Raw genomic sequence first — 15,546 nt, 5'->3', positions numbered from 1 at the left:
TTTAGATATTTTAAAATATTTAATAATATATTCAACATTCTCCAATAACAATTTTTTCTTTTGCAGTATAGCTACTAATGTAAATGTACATTGTTTTAAATGAGTTTTAGATATTGTTTTTGGAAAACAAGCCAAAAAATACTGATAAAAATAAAATTGATTGATTTAATCAAAGACGTATCAAAAACGCTGTTGCATTTTTCTATTATGATTCCGTTATAATTTGGGATCTACATCACCTGAAGCTGTTTGGAAAGTTTAGAGTGCATCTGGACATGCGTTTTCTTCCTCTCCTCAGTCAGGCTGCTGTGCTCCTCTCTCGCATCATCATTAGAGTTTCATATGATCTCATGTTATGTTAAATGAGATCAAACGACTATTCGACAATGGAAAATTATCGGAATTTTTTTTTTTATTGTCGACAACATATACTAAACGATTCAGACCTAATACACACACACACATATATACATACACACATATATACATATGCATATATATATATATATATATATATGTGTGTATACTTATTTGTGACCACAGGGATGTTGGTTGTGGGTCAGGGTGGGATTGGTGATTGGTGAGGGGTAATAGTGGGTGTAAATGTTGATTCAGTGTATATGTTTTGTTTTTCTTTGTTATCTGTATGAATCAATAAAAATGTTAATCAGAAAAATCAGGTTTTTGCTTTGTCATTATGGGGTATGGAGTGTAGATTGGTGTGAAAAAATTAATAATTTAAAGCATTTTAACGTAAGGCTGCAACATAACAAAATGTTAAATGGGGTCTGAATACTTTCTGAATGCACTGTATCCACTCCCCGGCCACTTTATTAGGTACATCTGTACATCTACTTATTCATGCGATTATCTAATCAGCAAATCGTGTGGCATCAGTGTTATGTTTAAAATCATGCAGATAAAAACTGACACCAAGTTTGGAATAATGTACAGATTTTGTTTTTCAATGTATTGTCCTGACTATACTTTGTGATCAGTTGAAGATCACTTTGGTAAAGTACCAATTTCCTTTTGAAACAGCAAAATCTGTACATTATTCAAAATGTTTGGCCACCAGTATAGGTCAGGAGCTTCAGTTAAAGTTCACATCAACCATCAGAATTGGGGGAAAAAATGTGATCAGTGATTTGGACAGTGGCATGATTGTTGGTGCCAGAAAGACTGGTTTGAGTAGTTCTGTAACTGCTGATCTCCTGGGATTTTCACACACAACAGCATCTAGACTCTAGAGTGTAAAGGGAATGATGCAGAAAAAAAAAAGCATCTAGCTGTTCTGTGGGTGAAAATGGTTTGTTAATGACAAAGGTAAGAGGAGAATGGCTAGACTGGTCCATGCTGACAGGAAAGTGACAGTAATCCAAATAAACACACTTTATATACAGTTCTTTGCAGAAAAGCATTTACAAACATACAACACGTTGAACATTGAGGCGGTTGTGCTACAGCAGCCAGACTCTTGTTTTTGCCACCCAGACTCTTAATATGAAACAATGAAAATCCAATATAAAAATATAAATGTTTATGTTTAAATCTACGATAACCTAAATAAACAAAACTCTTATTCAATGTTGGAAAATGATTTCTATCAAAATATTTAAAAATATTAGGTCCACAGAAGAAGTTGTGCAATTTTTAACACGTCAAACAATTTTGCCCCTAAAAAATAGGAAGTATAACAAATTGCCTCTGCATTGCAAAATAAGGTGGATAAAACAGGGAAATTACATAGGCGGGACTAAAGGAGTAACGGTTTTGGTGAGTAAAAAAAAAATAAAGTAAAAAATAAATTCTCCACCCACGGTTCGGGAAGCATTGGCACTGCGGTCAGTTCACCTCAAGTTTGACACATCTGTATCACAAGTTTTGGCCAAGAAAACAAAGCATCAAACAGACAGGAACAGTTACAACCTCCGCTAATGCACCTGATTGGCTTTGTAGATGGATACGCTCCATCTGGGTTTCACATGGTTCCACTTGATGACATCACTGTTCTGCAAGTGTTGTGTGTAGTTGAAAATGGCAAGTGAAAATGGCAAGCCCCCCCGTTTCTCATTTCTGGGAACAATTAATTTTTTTTCAATTAGAACAGCGATGGTCAAAACACGTTCACAAAACAGGCAATGTTTGCAGACATATTACCAGTATACTGGTAATACATGTCAATAATGTGAGGGTTTATTTAAAACGCGCACGCAACTACTTCCTGTTTCATCGCGCAGCTGTAATCAATCGTGAGTGTCAATGCACTTCCATTAATGGCATTAAGATGCCGTTATAGTAATACATTGATACATGATTAATCATTTACGCCGACATCACCCAGGGAAAGAGACGCAGGTGAGCCAAAACTGCACACGCTCCCTTCCCTAAGCAGGCACTCAGTGCTAATTCGGACAGACATGAAACAATAACTAATGTGCTTGGGGTGTTCATGTGGGATTTCCAAGTATATGATTAAAATTCTTGAGCAGCATTCTCACAACATCACTTCTCACATGCATTTTAATAGCAAGGTTATTCATTTAATATTTATATACAGCTTCCGAATATTGAATATTTACATTTATTTGGCAGATGCTTTTATCCAAAGCGACTTACACAGCCCTTATAACAGGGACAATCCCCCTGGAGCAACCTGAAGTTAAGTGCTTTGCTCAAGGACACAATGGTGGTGGCTGTGGGGATCGACTCAACAACCTTCTGCTTAACAGTTTAGTGCTTTAGCCCACTATGCCGCCACCACTCCTGAGCGGTTGAGATGAATTTGAACTGCACTTTTTGTTGATGCATGTAGCGTATTAGTGCAGGTATTAAGTTAAAATGTTGATTTAGTAATTAGAGCAAGTTAGACTTGGAGGTGGGCTCTTTTGACTTTAGGCTTGTAAGCAACCTCCAAGAACTCCCTAATAACCACCCAGAACACTCTAGCGTTGTGGCAGCAATGTTTGCACAAGCAACAACACACAATTTCTTCAGAAGCAGCAAAAACCTAGTTACATTTTTGTACAGAAATTATACACTTTAGACTACACACTCATTTATCATTGTGTCTGTGAGAGATGAGAGAGGAGTGATATTTGTTAAGGGTTCACTTTTGTTAGGCAGATCAATGACCAATTACATCCTCGATTGTTTGCAGCAATGCAGTTTTTGCCTCTGCAAAAAGTATCCAGGTATCAACTCAAGAAGTATCAAGGTGTAACGTCACACACAATGATGAGATTCAAGGTCCACCTTTTTATCTTGCCTTGCACAGAGTGCCAAAGAATCATCTTTCCAACCTTCACCTTCCTCCAGGAAAGAGTTGAGAACTGTTCACCACATAGCAAGGTCAGATGACTGAAATCATTTATTTTCTTACATTCTTCAAAGCCCGTTTACAACAGTCCATACCCTACAAATCATCAAGGCTCTGACACACTCATTATACTTAAAGCACATAAAAATGACTTGCAGTGAGTGTCAACGAATGCGTCAATAATTCCATACCATTACTTGAGCTACACAGAGTCAAACATAGACCTGACTTGAACTGTTCTTTACTCTTTAGCCTCTTTACCATGTACTGGTCAGATCTCGGATGGAACAAATTGGTAAGGAATGTTCGAATAAAGCATGCCTTCAGTGGGTGGAGTTATTTTTCAGGTGCATTAGTGCTGACTGAGCTGATTGGCAGCTGGTAATCTGATGGGTGGAGTGTGTTTTAATTCAGTGCTCAAGTTAACTGTTGAGTAAACGGTTTGCAAGCCAGTGTTTGGGGAAGTTACTTTGAAGCCATTACTTCTCATGCTGAGATACTCATTAGGGATGAGCATTTTGGTTGTTTTGTCGCAAACTGCTGTCTAAAGAATCGGAGGGAACACTTTATTTTAGGGATAAGAAATTAGACAGTAATTAATGACTAATAATTTGACTTAAGTGACTAGTTACAGACTGCTTTGGAATTATAATGTATTTATTAGGCCTTTGTTCGCTGATTTCTTACCCTTCCCCAATATTTTGGTCCCTAAAAATTTACTTATTAGGGAAAAACAAACTACAGCGCAAGCTAGTAAGGTGCAAAATACGTCCTTTATAGATTCTAAATACACTATGTGATTGTACAACTTATAAGTATAAAATAAATATAGAGGGCAGGGACTTTTGATGTTTATTGTAAATGGCAACAAAAAGCATCCTCTTTACCACTCAGGTAATCCCTACTACTCATAATTTGAATTAGTTCATCAATAGTCAAGCCATCCCTTTCTTAATGTAGTTAGTTAGTCTACAATCTATTAACAAATATTTTAGGGTTAATATCTTTTTAAATATGACATTTCAGATGATATAACTTTCATTATAATAAGTCTGCTTACTAAGACAGCTAAGCCAGAGTATAATTGTATAACATAATGAAATTTTTTATATTCTTCTCTTTGTCATACTGAATGCTAATGGAAGAATATATAAAGAGAGAGAGAAAAAAACGTAAATTGCTACGCTAATTTTATGTTTAACCGATTGAGCACTTAACCCATGTTAAGAGGACATCTTGTTCCATCAATGACGGACACTTAACCACACACACACACACACACACACACAACCCTTCAAGTACCATTGAAAAGGAACAGTAGTCTTCTGAGAAGTTTGCACTAGAGGTCTTGAGATTTAGTGACTAAATCTCAATTTATTTCAGACATCATTTACCAAGCACTAACATAAAAGAGGTAGACAGGATGAAATAGTCATTCTGAGACATTGTATATGTGCAATACCTCTTTCAGCGAGAGTGAGCAGGCTTCTTTGCCAATGCTTTGCAGTGCAACATGAAGTTGACCCTCTAAAATGAGCTGCTTGTAATCCTCAACGACATATGCCTAAAACAACACATCATTTGATTAAAATAAGGCAGCATTTACCTCAAACAACAAAACACAAATCAAAATAGTCACCAGCCTAAAATACTTTATAGCTGAAAGGAATTGTTCAATCAAAAATGTAAATTCTCTCATAATTTTTTCACCCTCATGCCATACATCCCAGATGTGAACAACTTTGTTTCATCTGCTGAACTCCAGGTTAAATCAATGTCTGGTTAAATCAATGTCTTCAGACGTTATATGATGTGTGGGTGTGAAACAGATCATCACTTAAGTCCATATTTAAGTAAACTCTCCTCGCTGCTCAGCCAATCTACACTTTAACTTTCACATTCTTCTTCTTGTGTTTTTGGTGATTCACATTCTTCATGCATATTGCCCTCTACTGGGCAAGGAGAAGAATTTCTAACAAAAAAATACTTAAATATTGATCTGATTCTCACCAACAACTATCATATCACTTCTGAAGATATGGATTAAAACAGGAGTCATTTGGATTGCATTTATGATGCCTTTATGTGCTTTAAGGAACGTCACAGTTTTGGCACACATTCAATTTTTTTTATTGAAATCGACATGACAAAATGCTTGGAAGGAAGGTAGTCTTTAATGGCACAAGTAAAATTATTAATTGACAATCTCAACTTGAATCAAAATTACGTTGAACCCACATCAATTTCAAATATTAAGTTACCTTCCAGAGGACGATGATGTCAAGCTCTACTTCGCTACATTTTCTGACGATACTCGTCACAGCGTTGTCAGTCGTGCTTTGTGGCGTGAAACTCTGTCTCTGCATCTGACTAGCACCACCTGAGGCCACATCACCTCTCTTGGGCTCAGAAGGCATACCTCTTCGGAAGAAAAAGTCAGCACATGGAGTGGTAGAGCTGACAATCTAAAGAAAGAGAAATATGAGAGAGAAATATTTTGGGAATAGATAGCCAGAACCCAAATAAAAGGCCACATTCACAATGGTAACACTTGATTTTAAGTATCCATGAATTAATCCATTCTTGGTAGTGATGATAAAAGAACTCGCTTACTTGTTCGTTGCCAAGGTTGAGATCGGCGAAGGTGTATTTTTCTGCTGCATCCGAGGTAACTTAAACATTGGGCAAAACAAACAAACGCAAGTTTTAAATTAACTGCAGTTCACAGCGTTTGACCTCTGCTGGCTCTAACATAAAGCTATGTGAAAAACAGCAGTGATAAACAGACACCTACATGTGATATAGAGTGCTAACTGAGATATGATTTGTGGCTTTGTGAATGCATGTATTGGAAGCCCTACCATCCTCTGTTCTGCATCGGGTGGCTCTGAAACACAGCTTCCCTCTTTCCCTGCTGGCCAGCTTAGAGTCTGTAAGCATGAGATGAAACAAGAGAGGGTGTGTGTTCTTTTAATTATTTTCAGAAAAGGTCTCTTTTTGGTGCTGAGGCCAGTGTACGCTTTGACTCGTGGATGTGGAAGACACACACCCTTGGTTAAATGATGGTCTTCTAAAGAAGCCTCCCTCTAACTATTTTAAACCAAGACCACCCATACTGTACATCTGTGTTTGTGTGTGCGCGCACACAGTTTGAATTTCAAGGCAAATTATTTGGTTAATGAACTCATCCATGCAAGGTCAGTATTTCAGTGCATCAAAATGCATTTTTTTCTTCCAAAGGTAGACCAAAATTAGCATTTTACTATCCTTGCTCAATATTTCAGAATCTGTTTTCCATGTTGTGGTCGTTTTATTTAATAAATGTATTTATTTGTATTTTTTTTGCCTCAAAAGGCAAGTTTTAATTAGGCACCAAGAATCTACATCATGAAAAACGTTTTCAGCATGTGAACGACTGGTCATTGCCAAAACGCACTTGGCCCTCACACGTCTTATAGCTGATAATGACACGACAGTTTTGATTATGTGGACGTTTGTATGCGATCTGAAAGTTGCAGCAGAAGGTTAGATTTGTTTGTGAATAACACATTTTATTTTTGCTTGTTCCTGATAAAAAAATACTGTATGGCTTTAGAAGACTTGGAATATTGTATTCAAGTCGCATGGACTACTTTCCAGAGTTTGTTTACAGTTAAAGGTCCAGCTTTATGGACCAAATCTTAATAATTGAGATTATTATTGGGATTTTGGTTGCCCAGTAAACTGCATCTGGGATTTTATTCATTTTGACCTTGTAGCCTCTATAGCCCTATTCGGACAGGATTAGTTTCCAGAGCATATGCAAGTGAAGTAATTATTACTGGTGACGTCAGTAACTTGAGAAACAGCAATAGTTAAAGGGCTTACAGGCTGGACAGCATGTCAGGATTAGTAAAACCAGGGGTTATTTTTACCAGGCATTTTATAGTAGGAAAAAGACAACATAATCTTTATTGACGCAGAAATGTGCAGTACACAAAAAGTCTGGAAAAATTAATGACATGACCGACTGACAGTTCTTATTATTACATTACCCCATGTACACATCTTTTACTCATCCAAATAGGACTTATGTCTGTGAACACCATAGTACGGAAAGACAGGCATAATGGAATTCGAAGTATAATAAGCACAAGTGTTTACAAATCCTACTCTCATAAATATCACATGCCCCAAAATGAATGCTGGGACCATTGTGGCAAACCTGCTTGCTCTCAATTCATCCCATGTTCACATATTTTTCCCTGTTCTAAGGTTTGGAAAATTGGTTTATCTGGCATCTATATAGGTATTATCTGGGACCTATATAGGTATATATATATATATATATATATATATATATATTGTATTTCGTTGTGTTTAATCCTGTGTATAATTGCCTGATCAAATTCAGCCACTGTTCCCTTGGCCAAGGGTTTCAGGACAGGTATAACAGAATTGTCTGCACTATGGCTTGGCGGCAGTTACAAGGCGTTCCGAATTGGGTAATCTGAACGAGAGAGAGATGTGTCTTTTTTTACAGTATAATGTCATAAGTGCAGCCGGGGGACTGATTTATGACAATAGATTTGAAGAATGCTTAGTTCCACATTCAAATTACGCCAAGGCGCAGGCGTTTAATCCTACTGCATTTGGGGGTAAAGCTAATCATCCTAATTTACAGACTTGCGTTAGTACCTTGTATGTTCACAAGATGCATGGATGTAGCACTGATGCCCTTTTGGCTTAAGACATTCACATTTTGAATTATCTACATGATTGTACACTCAGAGCTGCCCAAGAGATGTTGTTCTCAGTCACTTGAACAATCTAGGGCTGCGAGTCAACCTAGACAATGCATATTGTTGCCGAGGCAACCAACACGGTTTCTATGAGTGGAGCTAGACTCGCAGACAATGCAGGCACGCCTGTCTCCAACTAGTGTTCTGTCATTCCACCAGTGTCTTGAGATGTTCAGAGTTGGACACGTTCTCCCTGTGAGAATGTTTCACAGGCTTTTGGGGATTTTTATTGTGTCATCCTCTGTCATTCCTCTGTGCATTTTGCATGTGAGACCTTTTCAGTGTTGGATGAACTCCGTAAAGGGATTTCAACCACTGACACATGATTTCATACCATCAAAGTGACAAGTTGGTGCTGCAAAGCTCTGTTACCATAGAAACGGAACCACTTTCTGCAGATGGTTGTTCTGTTGGGACAGGTGTGTCGCCGCAAGTTGATAATGACAGATGCCTCCTCTATCCCTGCTCAAGGAGTATGGATGGGTCAGATGCTGAATTGGCAAATAAACTGTCTGGAGATGATAGAGGTGCTGTTAGCTTTCAGGTTTTTCCTTTCAAAAGTTTGGGGCAGTCATCCCCTCATCCAATCGGAACAACAGGTCGGTGGTGGCTACATCAACATTCAGGGTGCCATACTAAGGCTGGCATGTCACATTCTTCTGTGGGTGTCTAAGCAGAGACTGTCTCATTGGATTGTGGATGCAAACTTTAGAAATTACGAGACACGTGGTTTGCCTTTGCATCTGGGTATTCAAGCTCATTCTACGAAGAGCATGGCATCCTCATGGGCATTGGCTAGAAGTGCATCCTTGGAAGAGATATATATATATATATATATTTATTTATTTATTTTTTCTATATATTTAGCTCACTTGTGAGCCGCTGTAATCTTGCCACATGGGCTTTGAGAGTTGGCAGCTACTTTTCACATGGCAGGGTGGTGTCTCGTCCCTTAGTGTTATATATATATATAAAATCTAATAAATAGTCAATGTGTGTCTCCCACCTCAGGTCCTGTGTGATGGTAGTGCCCAGGAACCTGAATGCCCAAATTAGCATTCCATTGAGTGTGTGTGTGCGCGCCGGAGAGGGGGTTGGGATGTTGGAAATGTATATGGTGGAGTTACAAACATCTCAACATTCACAGTTCAAATGACTGATTCAATAGCTTAGATGGCAGTAAAAAATCCTGAATGCTGAATAACGAATAAACGTAATTCTTTACATCCAGATTTATTCTGTTCGCATTTCCATTTCAGAATATTTAATTTTAACCCTGATATTCAGAGTTTAAGCCAAACAGAATTCAGGATATTTTACACACGCATACACATGCCCGAATGCTAATTTGGGCATTCTGGTTTTTGGGCACTACCATCTCACAGGACCTGAAGAGGGAGACACACATTGACTCCATTGTGAAAATGGCACATGGTGTATAAATGTCATTGTTTTGTGTGTGTAGTTTACAATAAAGACATGAGAGGCTGCATTTTTACCATTTATTGAACTTGAAAAACAAATGTAAAAACTTTAAATTGTTTGTGCGAATCTGGCTTTTTGGTAAATCGTAAATATTTAGTAAATAGGTGATATAGGCTACAAAAATATATGAATTTTCCATTTTACTATACATTCTGCTATAATAAGATAGATTAAATATATATATATATATTCAAACCGAATAAAATCCGAAATCTAGAGTGCACTCCCCCTCAATGACCATGTCAATGACTGTGTAGTTGGCTGCCCCAAATACACAGTGAGCTCCAGGCAATCAGTGGCTACTTAATAGCTCTAGATACAATGATCATAATAGCACAGCCCATTTATCAGCTTACTTGTCAATTGCCCTCAAATAATTTTATGCATCATTATATATTGAATAGGTGAAATTTGCATAAAGAATGACATTTATTTGATTTTTTCAAAAGAACCGGCTGATAAAAGTAATTCATTCTTGAATCAGACTACACTTGACACGCTGTACATTCATTATCGAGGCCTTTGAAAAGAGCAGCAGGAAACACTGTGAGAGTATTTTCGTATGTTTTTCCGTCCACATCGGCAGGAAAATGCACGTTCAAGAACCATTAACAGAACCGAAAGTCATGAAAATCATACGCTTCTGTTATGATATGCCTTTATTATTATTTTTATATGTTTTAATTAGGTTGTGTAAAGTTCTCCACAAAAAAGTCATATTTTTAAAACATGATCATTTTCCACCCTCATTCTGACCCTCTGTCAGAAATGCTTGGTTTTGGTGCTGCTTCTCCTTTAAGACTTGTCAGTAAATGCCCACTGTTATGATTGGCTCTCTGCTCTTGACTGACCTGCTCTCTCTCTCATTGTCAGCTCACTGCTCACCGCTACTGGGTGGAGCAACGCATGTAATTTAAAGTAGGCTTTGGAGGCTGTCAGATGCAAATGTCTACAACAGTGTGACATCACAATGTGGAGGAAGTAGAGAAAGAGTCGTTTTGACAGCTTGGTTTCAACAAATGCTCTTTTTGCTGCGAGGAGGAAGTTTTGAGTTCTGAAACTTACGGCATGTTTTTATAGTACAATGACCTCTAATATGTCAAAAGAGCAAGGAAAATGTAATCCCTCATGTCATGACCCCATTAAATTAAACAAGTTCTGAATAAGAACCAGTTTCTCAGTTCCCAACCATACCATCAACAGTGTGAATATTCTGCTTAACTTTTCATGTTGCATGGAGGAAAAAATATTGGTTTAAAATGCCAAAATGGTGAGCAGAAGAAATGTTTTGTTTTTGGGCAAACTTTTCCTTTAAAGATCTGGGCTGGTATTAAAACAGTTCATGGGGACTGACCTTGTAATTAGTGCACTGTGCGTTGCTTTGGATAGAAGTGTTAACTAAACAGGTTACCAAAACATGCTGGCAGATTCATACCTTTATCGCCAGCAGGGTTGATGCACTTGTGCAGCCTCCAATGTCTACTGCTGCTGGAAACCTGCACTATGTGGAACTCACGAACACCTGCTTCACTCTGGGAGGAGTGAGAGAGAAAAAGAGAGGATTATTTCAGATTTCAATCGCTACAATCGGCACACATCTTATCTGCCAGGAACCTGATACCAGTAGATAAACTGATTGACAGCGACCATAATAAGCATTTATGACCCTGGTTGATTCCAGAGAAGCTTAGGTACAGAAGTAATAAAGCTTATGTAAGACAAGTTTAGAAGAGATGAGATTAAAGTGAGCTCTGCAGAGAAATCAAATCAGCCAGATCACATCAGACAGAGGGAAACCATAAGTTACACTTTTTGAGCCATGCGTGGTATGTTACTTTCTGTATCAAAAGATAAAGGTATTAGTGGTTTGCATGCAGATATATATTAAAATTTGTTTTAGTTGACGAAAATAAAAATTTTAAGGCAATAATGGCTGAAATTATGGAAACATGTTATTTTTTTCTTAAACCTTCAGCTAGGACTGGGTATCGGCAGTCACCTCATGATATAATATATACAATTGCGATACAAACATTATGATACAATATATTGAAATGCATCACAATATACTAATTGGATCGCAACTGAAACAGCATCGAACACGTAAAAACCAGCATGGCTAAATTTTGAACCGTATACTACCATACTGTTCTTACTACTTCAATCGTATCTATATGACTGCAATGAGAAACTGTGTTCTCATATTTTGTGTTTGAGACAACCTACTTCTTTATAATTGAACTGTTGGACATGAACAGTATGCTATTTTACATAATAGTAATCCACTGCAAATGACTAATTACTTCTCTAAAAGTTGTAATCAAATGACTTTACTGGTAACTCCATGGAAAGAGAAACACATTACTTTCAAGATATTTTTTAAAACAATCTTCACAAAATTTGTGTTTGTCAAATTCAAAATAATGTCAATATTTCCTACTTGTTCATGATCCCTCTCCCTTTGGCGGTCACAGAAACACAAACAGACATGCTTACGAACATAATTCATAATGCATTCTACATATATAGTATTATTTTAGAAATGTGTAACCTAAGTAACATACTTAACTTAATTGAAAGTCAGTAACTGTAATCTGATCACAAGAATTTTAATTATGCGTCACACTACTTTAACTTTAAGGGTGTGTTCACACTTGTAGTTCGGTTCACTTGGTCCGGACCAAAAATGAAAATGATACATTTAGTCCTGGTTCGTTTATCGTTCACACTGGCATTTGTAAAACCGAACCTAACGACACAAAACCAAAGGCATCAGGGAAAAGTCATGACCTGATTGGACAGCTTTTGTGACGTATATTTTTTGACGGAATTTACCAAACATCCAAAACAATGCTGGCGAAATGCGCTCGTTGGATGTATATATGGTGGTATTTTTCCCAGCTGAGAACAAACGAAGAGTTAATAAAATGTGTAAAGGAGTCAAAAACAACGGCAGGAATTCCTCTGTTGCACACACAAATGAAGATATGCTGCAAGGAGAGCTGACGGGCTGTTCCGACACCAGTACCGCCGAACTGTAATGGGAAACAGTTCCTATGATGATTAGAACCAGGTATGCTTGAGGTCAGTATTAGGCAAATTACTTCCTGTTTTTGGTCCATTTAGATGTCTTTGGTCCATGTTGCGTTCATATATCAATGGAACCGTACCAGAGTTCGTTTGGAAGCGGACCGAGACCCACTTTTCAGGCGGTCCTGGTTCGCTTTTTAGTTTGCACCAAGGTTCGGGTGACAGCGTTCACAGTTGTTCAAATGAACTGCACTAACAGAGCAATCGCACCAGTTCAGTTTAATCAAACCTGCCAAGTGTGAACACACCCTAAAGGTAATTCGATTATAGTAACTAATTACGTTGTAATCAGGTCAAATAGATGGATAAAAATAATAATACATGAATCAAAATGATCATGAGAAGGACTGCGATATATTGATATATGATTGTTTATTTCAATATATACTGTATATGTTTTATACAAACATACTGTTTATCACCCTGAAATGTCGTATGCATCATCATTGTTATCATTGATGATATATATATATATATATATATATATATATATATATATATATATATATATATATATATATATATATATATATATATATATAATAAGATATATATATATATATATATATATATATATATATATATATATATATAAAAAAAAACATCAACGACCATGTTTGACAGTCATTTGTTGTCAAGAATAACGGTGTGTGAAGAACAATTATATTCATGTAGAACTCATTCCTAGGCGGGGCACCCGTGACCGCAGGGTGCAGTCACCTCGAGGAACCGACCAAGGCTCCCTTCCAAGGCATGTCATTTTCCTTGGGTCAGGCTGCCTCAACCCTACACAGCATGGCCTTCCAGCAGGTTCACCAGGCCAAAGCGCCTAAAGACATGTACAAGGGTAGGACCGACCCAGAGCTCATGCAGGAACCGTGTACCGTGACTAACCTCACTCTATGGGCGACGCAATTCGTGGCGGGTGCCCTGGGTCAGATGTCCACTTTGAAGTGCAAGAGCTACACCTGCAGCTCAACCTTGAGGAGATGTGTGACACCGAGAAGGTCAGACTTCTCGATGCGCCCATCTCCCAAGGGGGGGCTCTTTGGCAACACTGTCAGTTCTCGATGGTGAAGCAGACGGAGGCCATTAAACACATCCTGCCGTGGCACGACTCAGCCTCTCGCCAAGGGCTGTCTGCCTCTCGCCAAGGCCGTCCTCCTGCGGCATCAGCCCCTGCTCCCCCACCATCGAAGCCTGCACGCCGGCCTCTGAGAAGATCCTCCCACAGGAAGGCAGCACCGCCTGCTCATCAAACGGCCGCCAAGAACCCCGGAAGGGCTTCGAAGTGGCTTCGAGTCACTTTTAAATCAATGTTCAATTTGGAGTTTGCCCCAACTAGCAGCACTAAACGAATCTGCAAACTTATGTTCCCAAACATTCCTTCCACCCTGCCCCTGTCTGCCATTGGTCAGTAAAAACAGACAGTCCCACCCCAATCTCCGCCACTGCTTATGGCAATTCCACTATTTAAAACGTATCGGTTACCTAACGTAACCTCGGTTCTCTCTAGATGAGGGAACGAGTATTGCGTAAGCTAGCTTACGCTACGGGAAAGATTCATCTTTTCTGAGATATTGAAGCCAAAAAATTATCCTTAATTTTTGTATCCATTGTCAACGCAGTGCGGCAGCTGCAGACCTTGAGCGGGCTAGCTAGCGAGCTCATAGGTTGCTCTGCGGCAACTGCTGCAGCCTATAGACGAGCTTGGGCGAACTCGCATCCAATGAGAGGCGTCCGCGCGCTCACTGCATCAAAGCCCGCCAAAATGGGCGTGACTAGAGTGCATATAAGCGTAGTTCGTAGGCTGGAACCCTGGTTTTCATTGACTGAAGCGAAAAGTCGCCGTGGCGCGAAGCACGGCCGGCTACGCAATACTCGCTCCCTCATCTAGAGAGAACCGAGGTTACGTTAGGTAACCGATACGTTCTCTTACGAGAGGTTCTCTCGTATTGCGTAGCTAGCTTACGCTCACGGGAACCCATTGTCAACGCCGTGCGCGCCAAGCATCCACTGAGCCCCAGGGAATTAAGGGGGGACCCGGGGGAGCCCTTATGAGTGAGGAAATAATATTTGGCCGGCAAGAATGCGGGTCATTGATTGTGTAATACATAAGCACATAGTAGGACGGGAACGACAGAGCGGCGGTGCCGGTCTGTGTGGAATGTGTCCCATCAGTGCAGCTCACCAGGGGAGCTGTAGCGTATTAAACCGCTAGTAGTTTTGCCTGCAGAGCGGGCACTTCCATATTGTAAAATCTGACAAAGGTGGAGGGGGAAGTCCATCCTGCTGCCACACATATGTCGTGAATGGAAATTCCGCTGGACCATGCCCACGAGGATGCCATGCCTCTAGTGGAGTGAGCCCTAATGCCCAACGGGCATGGCAGGTCTTTAAACGTGTATGCAGCAGCAATAGCGTCCACTATCCATCTAGATAGTGTCTGTTTCGAGGCGGCGAGACCTTTGGTGCGCCCTCCGAACGAAACGAAAAGCTGCTCGGAGCGTCTGAAAGCAGCGGAGCGTGCAGTATACAATCTCAGTGCTCTGACCGGGCAAAGGAGATTGGCGTCGCGTTCGCTATCCGGTGCTGGCAGCGCCGATAGGGAAATGACCTGTGCTCTGAAAGGAGTACCGATCACCTTGGGAACATAGCCGTGTCTAGGCTTTAAAATGACCTTGGAGTCACTTGGTCCAAACTCAAGACACGCAGCGCTGACAGACAGCGCGTGAAGGTCTCCCACACGTTTGACTGATGACAGGGCAGTCAGAAAAACGGTTTTGAGTGAAAGGTATTTCAAATCCACGGATTGAAGTGGTTCGAAAGGGGGCTTTCATAGTTTCGAGAACTATAGAAAGATCCCAGATA

General features: G+C 39.4%; 1 protein-coding gene across 2 annotated transcripts in view; it reads right to left on the bottom strand.

The window, feature by feature from the left end:
• Positions 1–15,546, bottom strand: part of LOC127623529 (trafficking protein particle complex subunit 8-like) — a 92,205-nt gene that overhangs the window by 13,233 nt on the left and 63,426 nt on the right. For both annotated transcript variants that reach the window (XM_052097897.1, XM_052097898.1), the window contains 5 exons: positions 11,021–11,117; positions 6,181–6,249; positions 5,933–5,991; positions 5,581–5,784; positions 4,782–4,883 (listed from right to left, as the gene is read on the bottom strand). In XM_052097897.1, the coding sequence (XP_051953857.1) occupies positions 4,782–4,883; positions 5,581–5,784; positions 5,933–5,991; positions 6,181–6,249; positions 11,021–11,117 (531 nt within the window). The remainder of the gene's footprint in view (positions 1–4,781; positions 4,884–5,580; positions 5,785–5,932; positions 5,992–6,180; positions 6,250–11,020; positions 11,118–15,546) is intronic.

This window comes from Xyrauchen texanus, chromosome 30 (assembly GCF_025860055.1).
Source record: "Xyrauchen texanus isolate HMW12.3.18 chromosome 30, RBS_HiC_50CHRs, whole genome shotgun sequence".
Taxonomy (NCBI): domain Eukaryota; kingdom Metazoa; phylum Chordata; class Actinopteri; order Cypriniformes; family Catostomidae; genus Xyrauchen; species Xyrauchen texanus.
The sequence above is the reverse complement of the archived record's forward strand: the minus strand, read 5'-3'. Positions and strand labels throughout refer to the sequence as shown.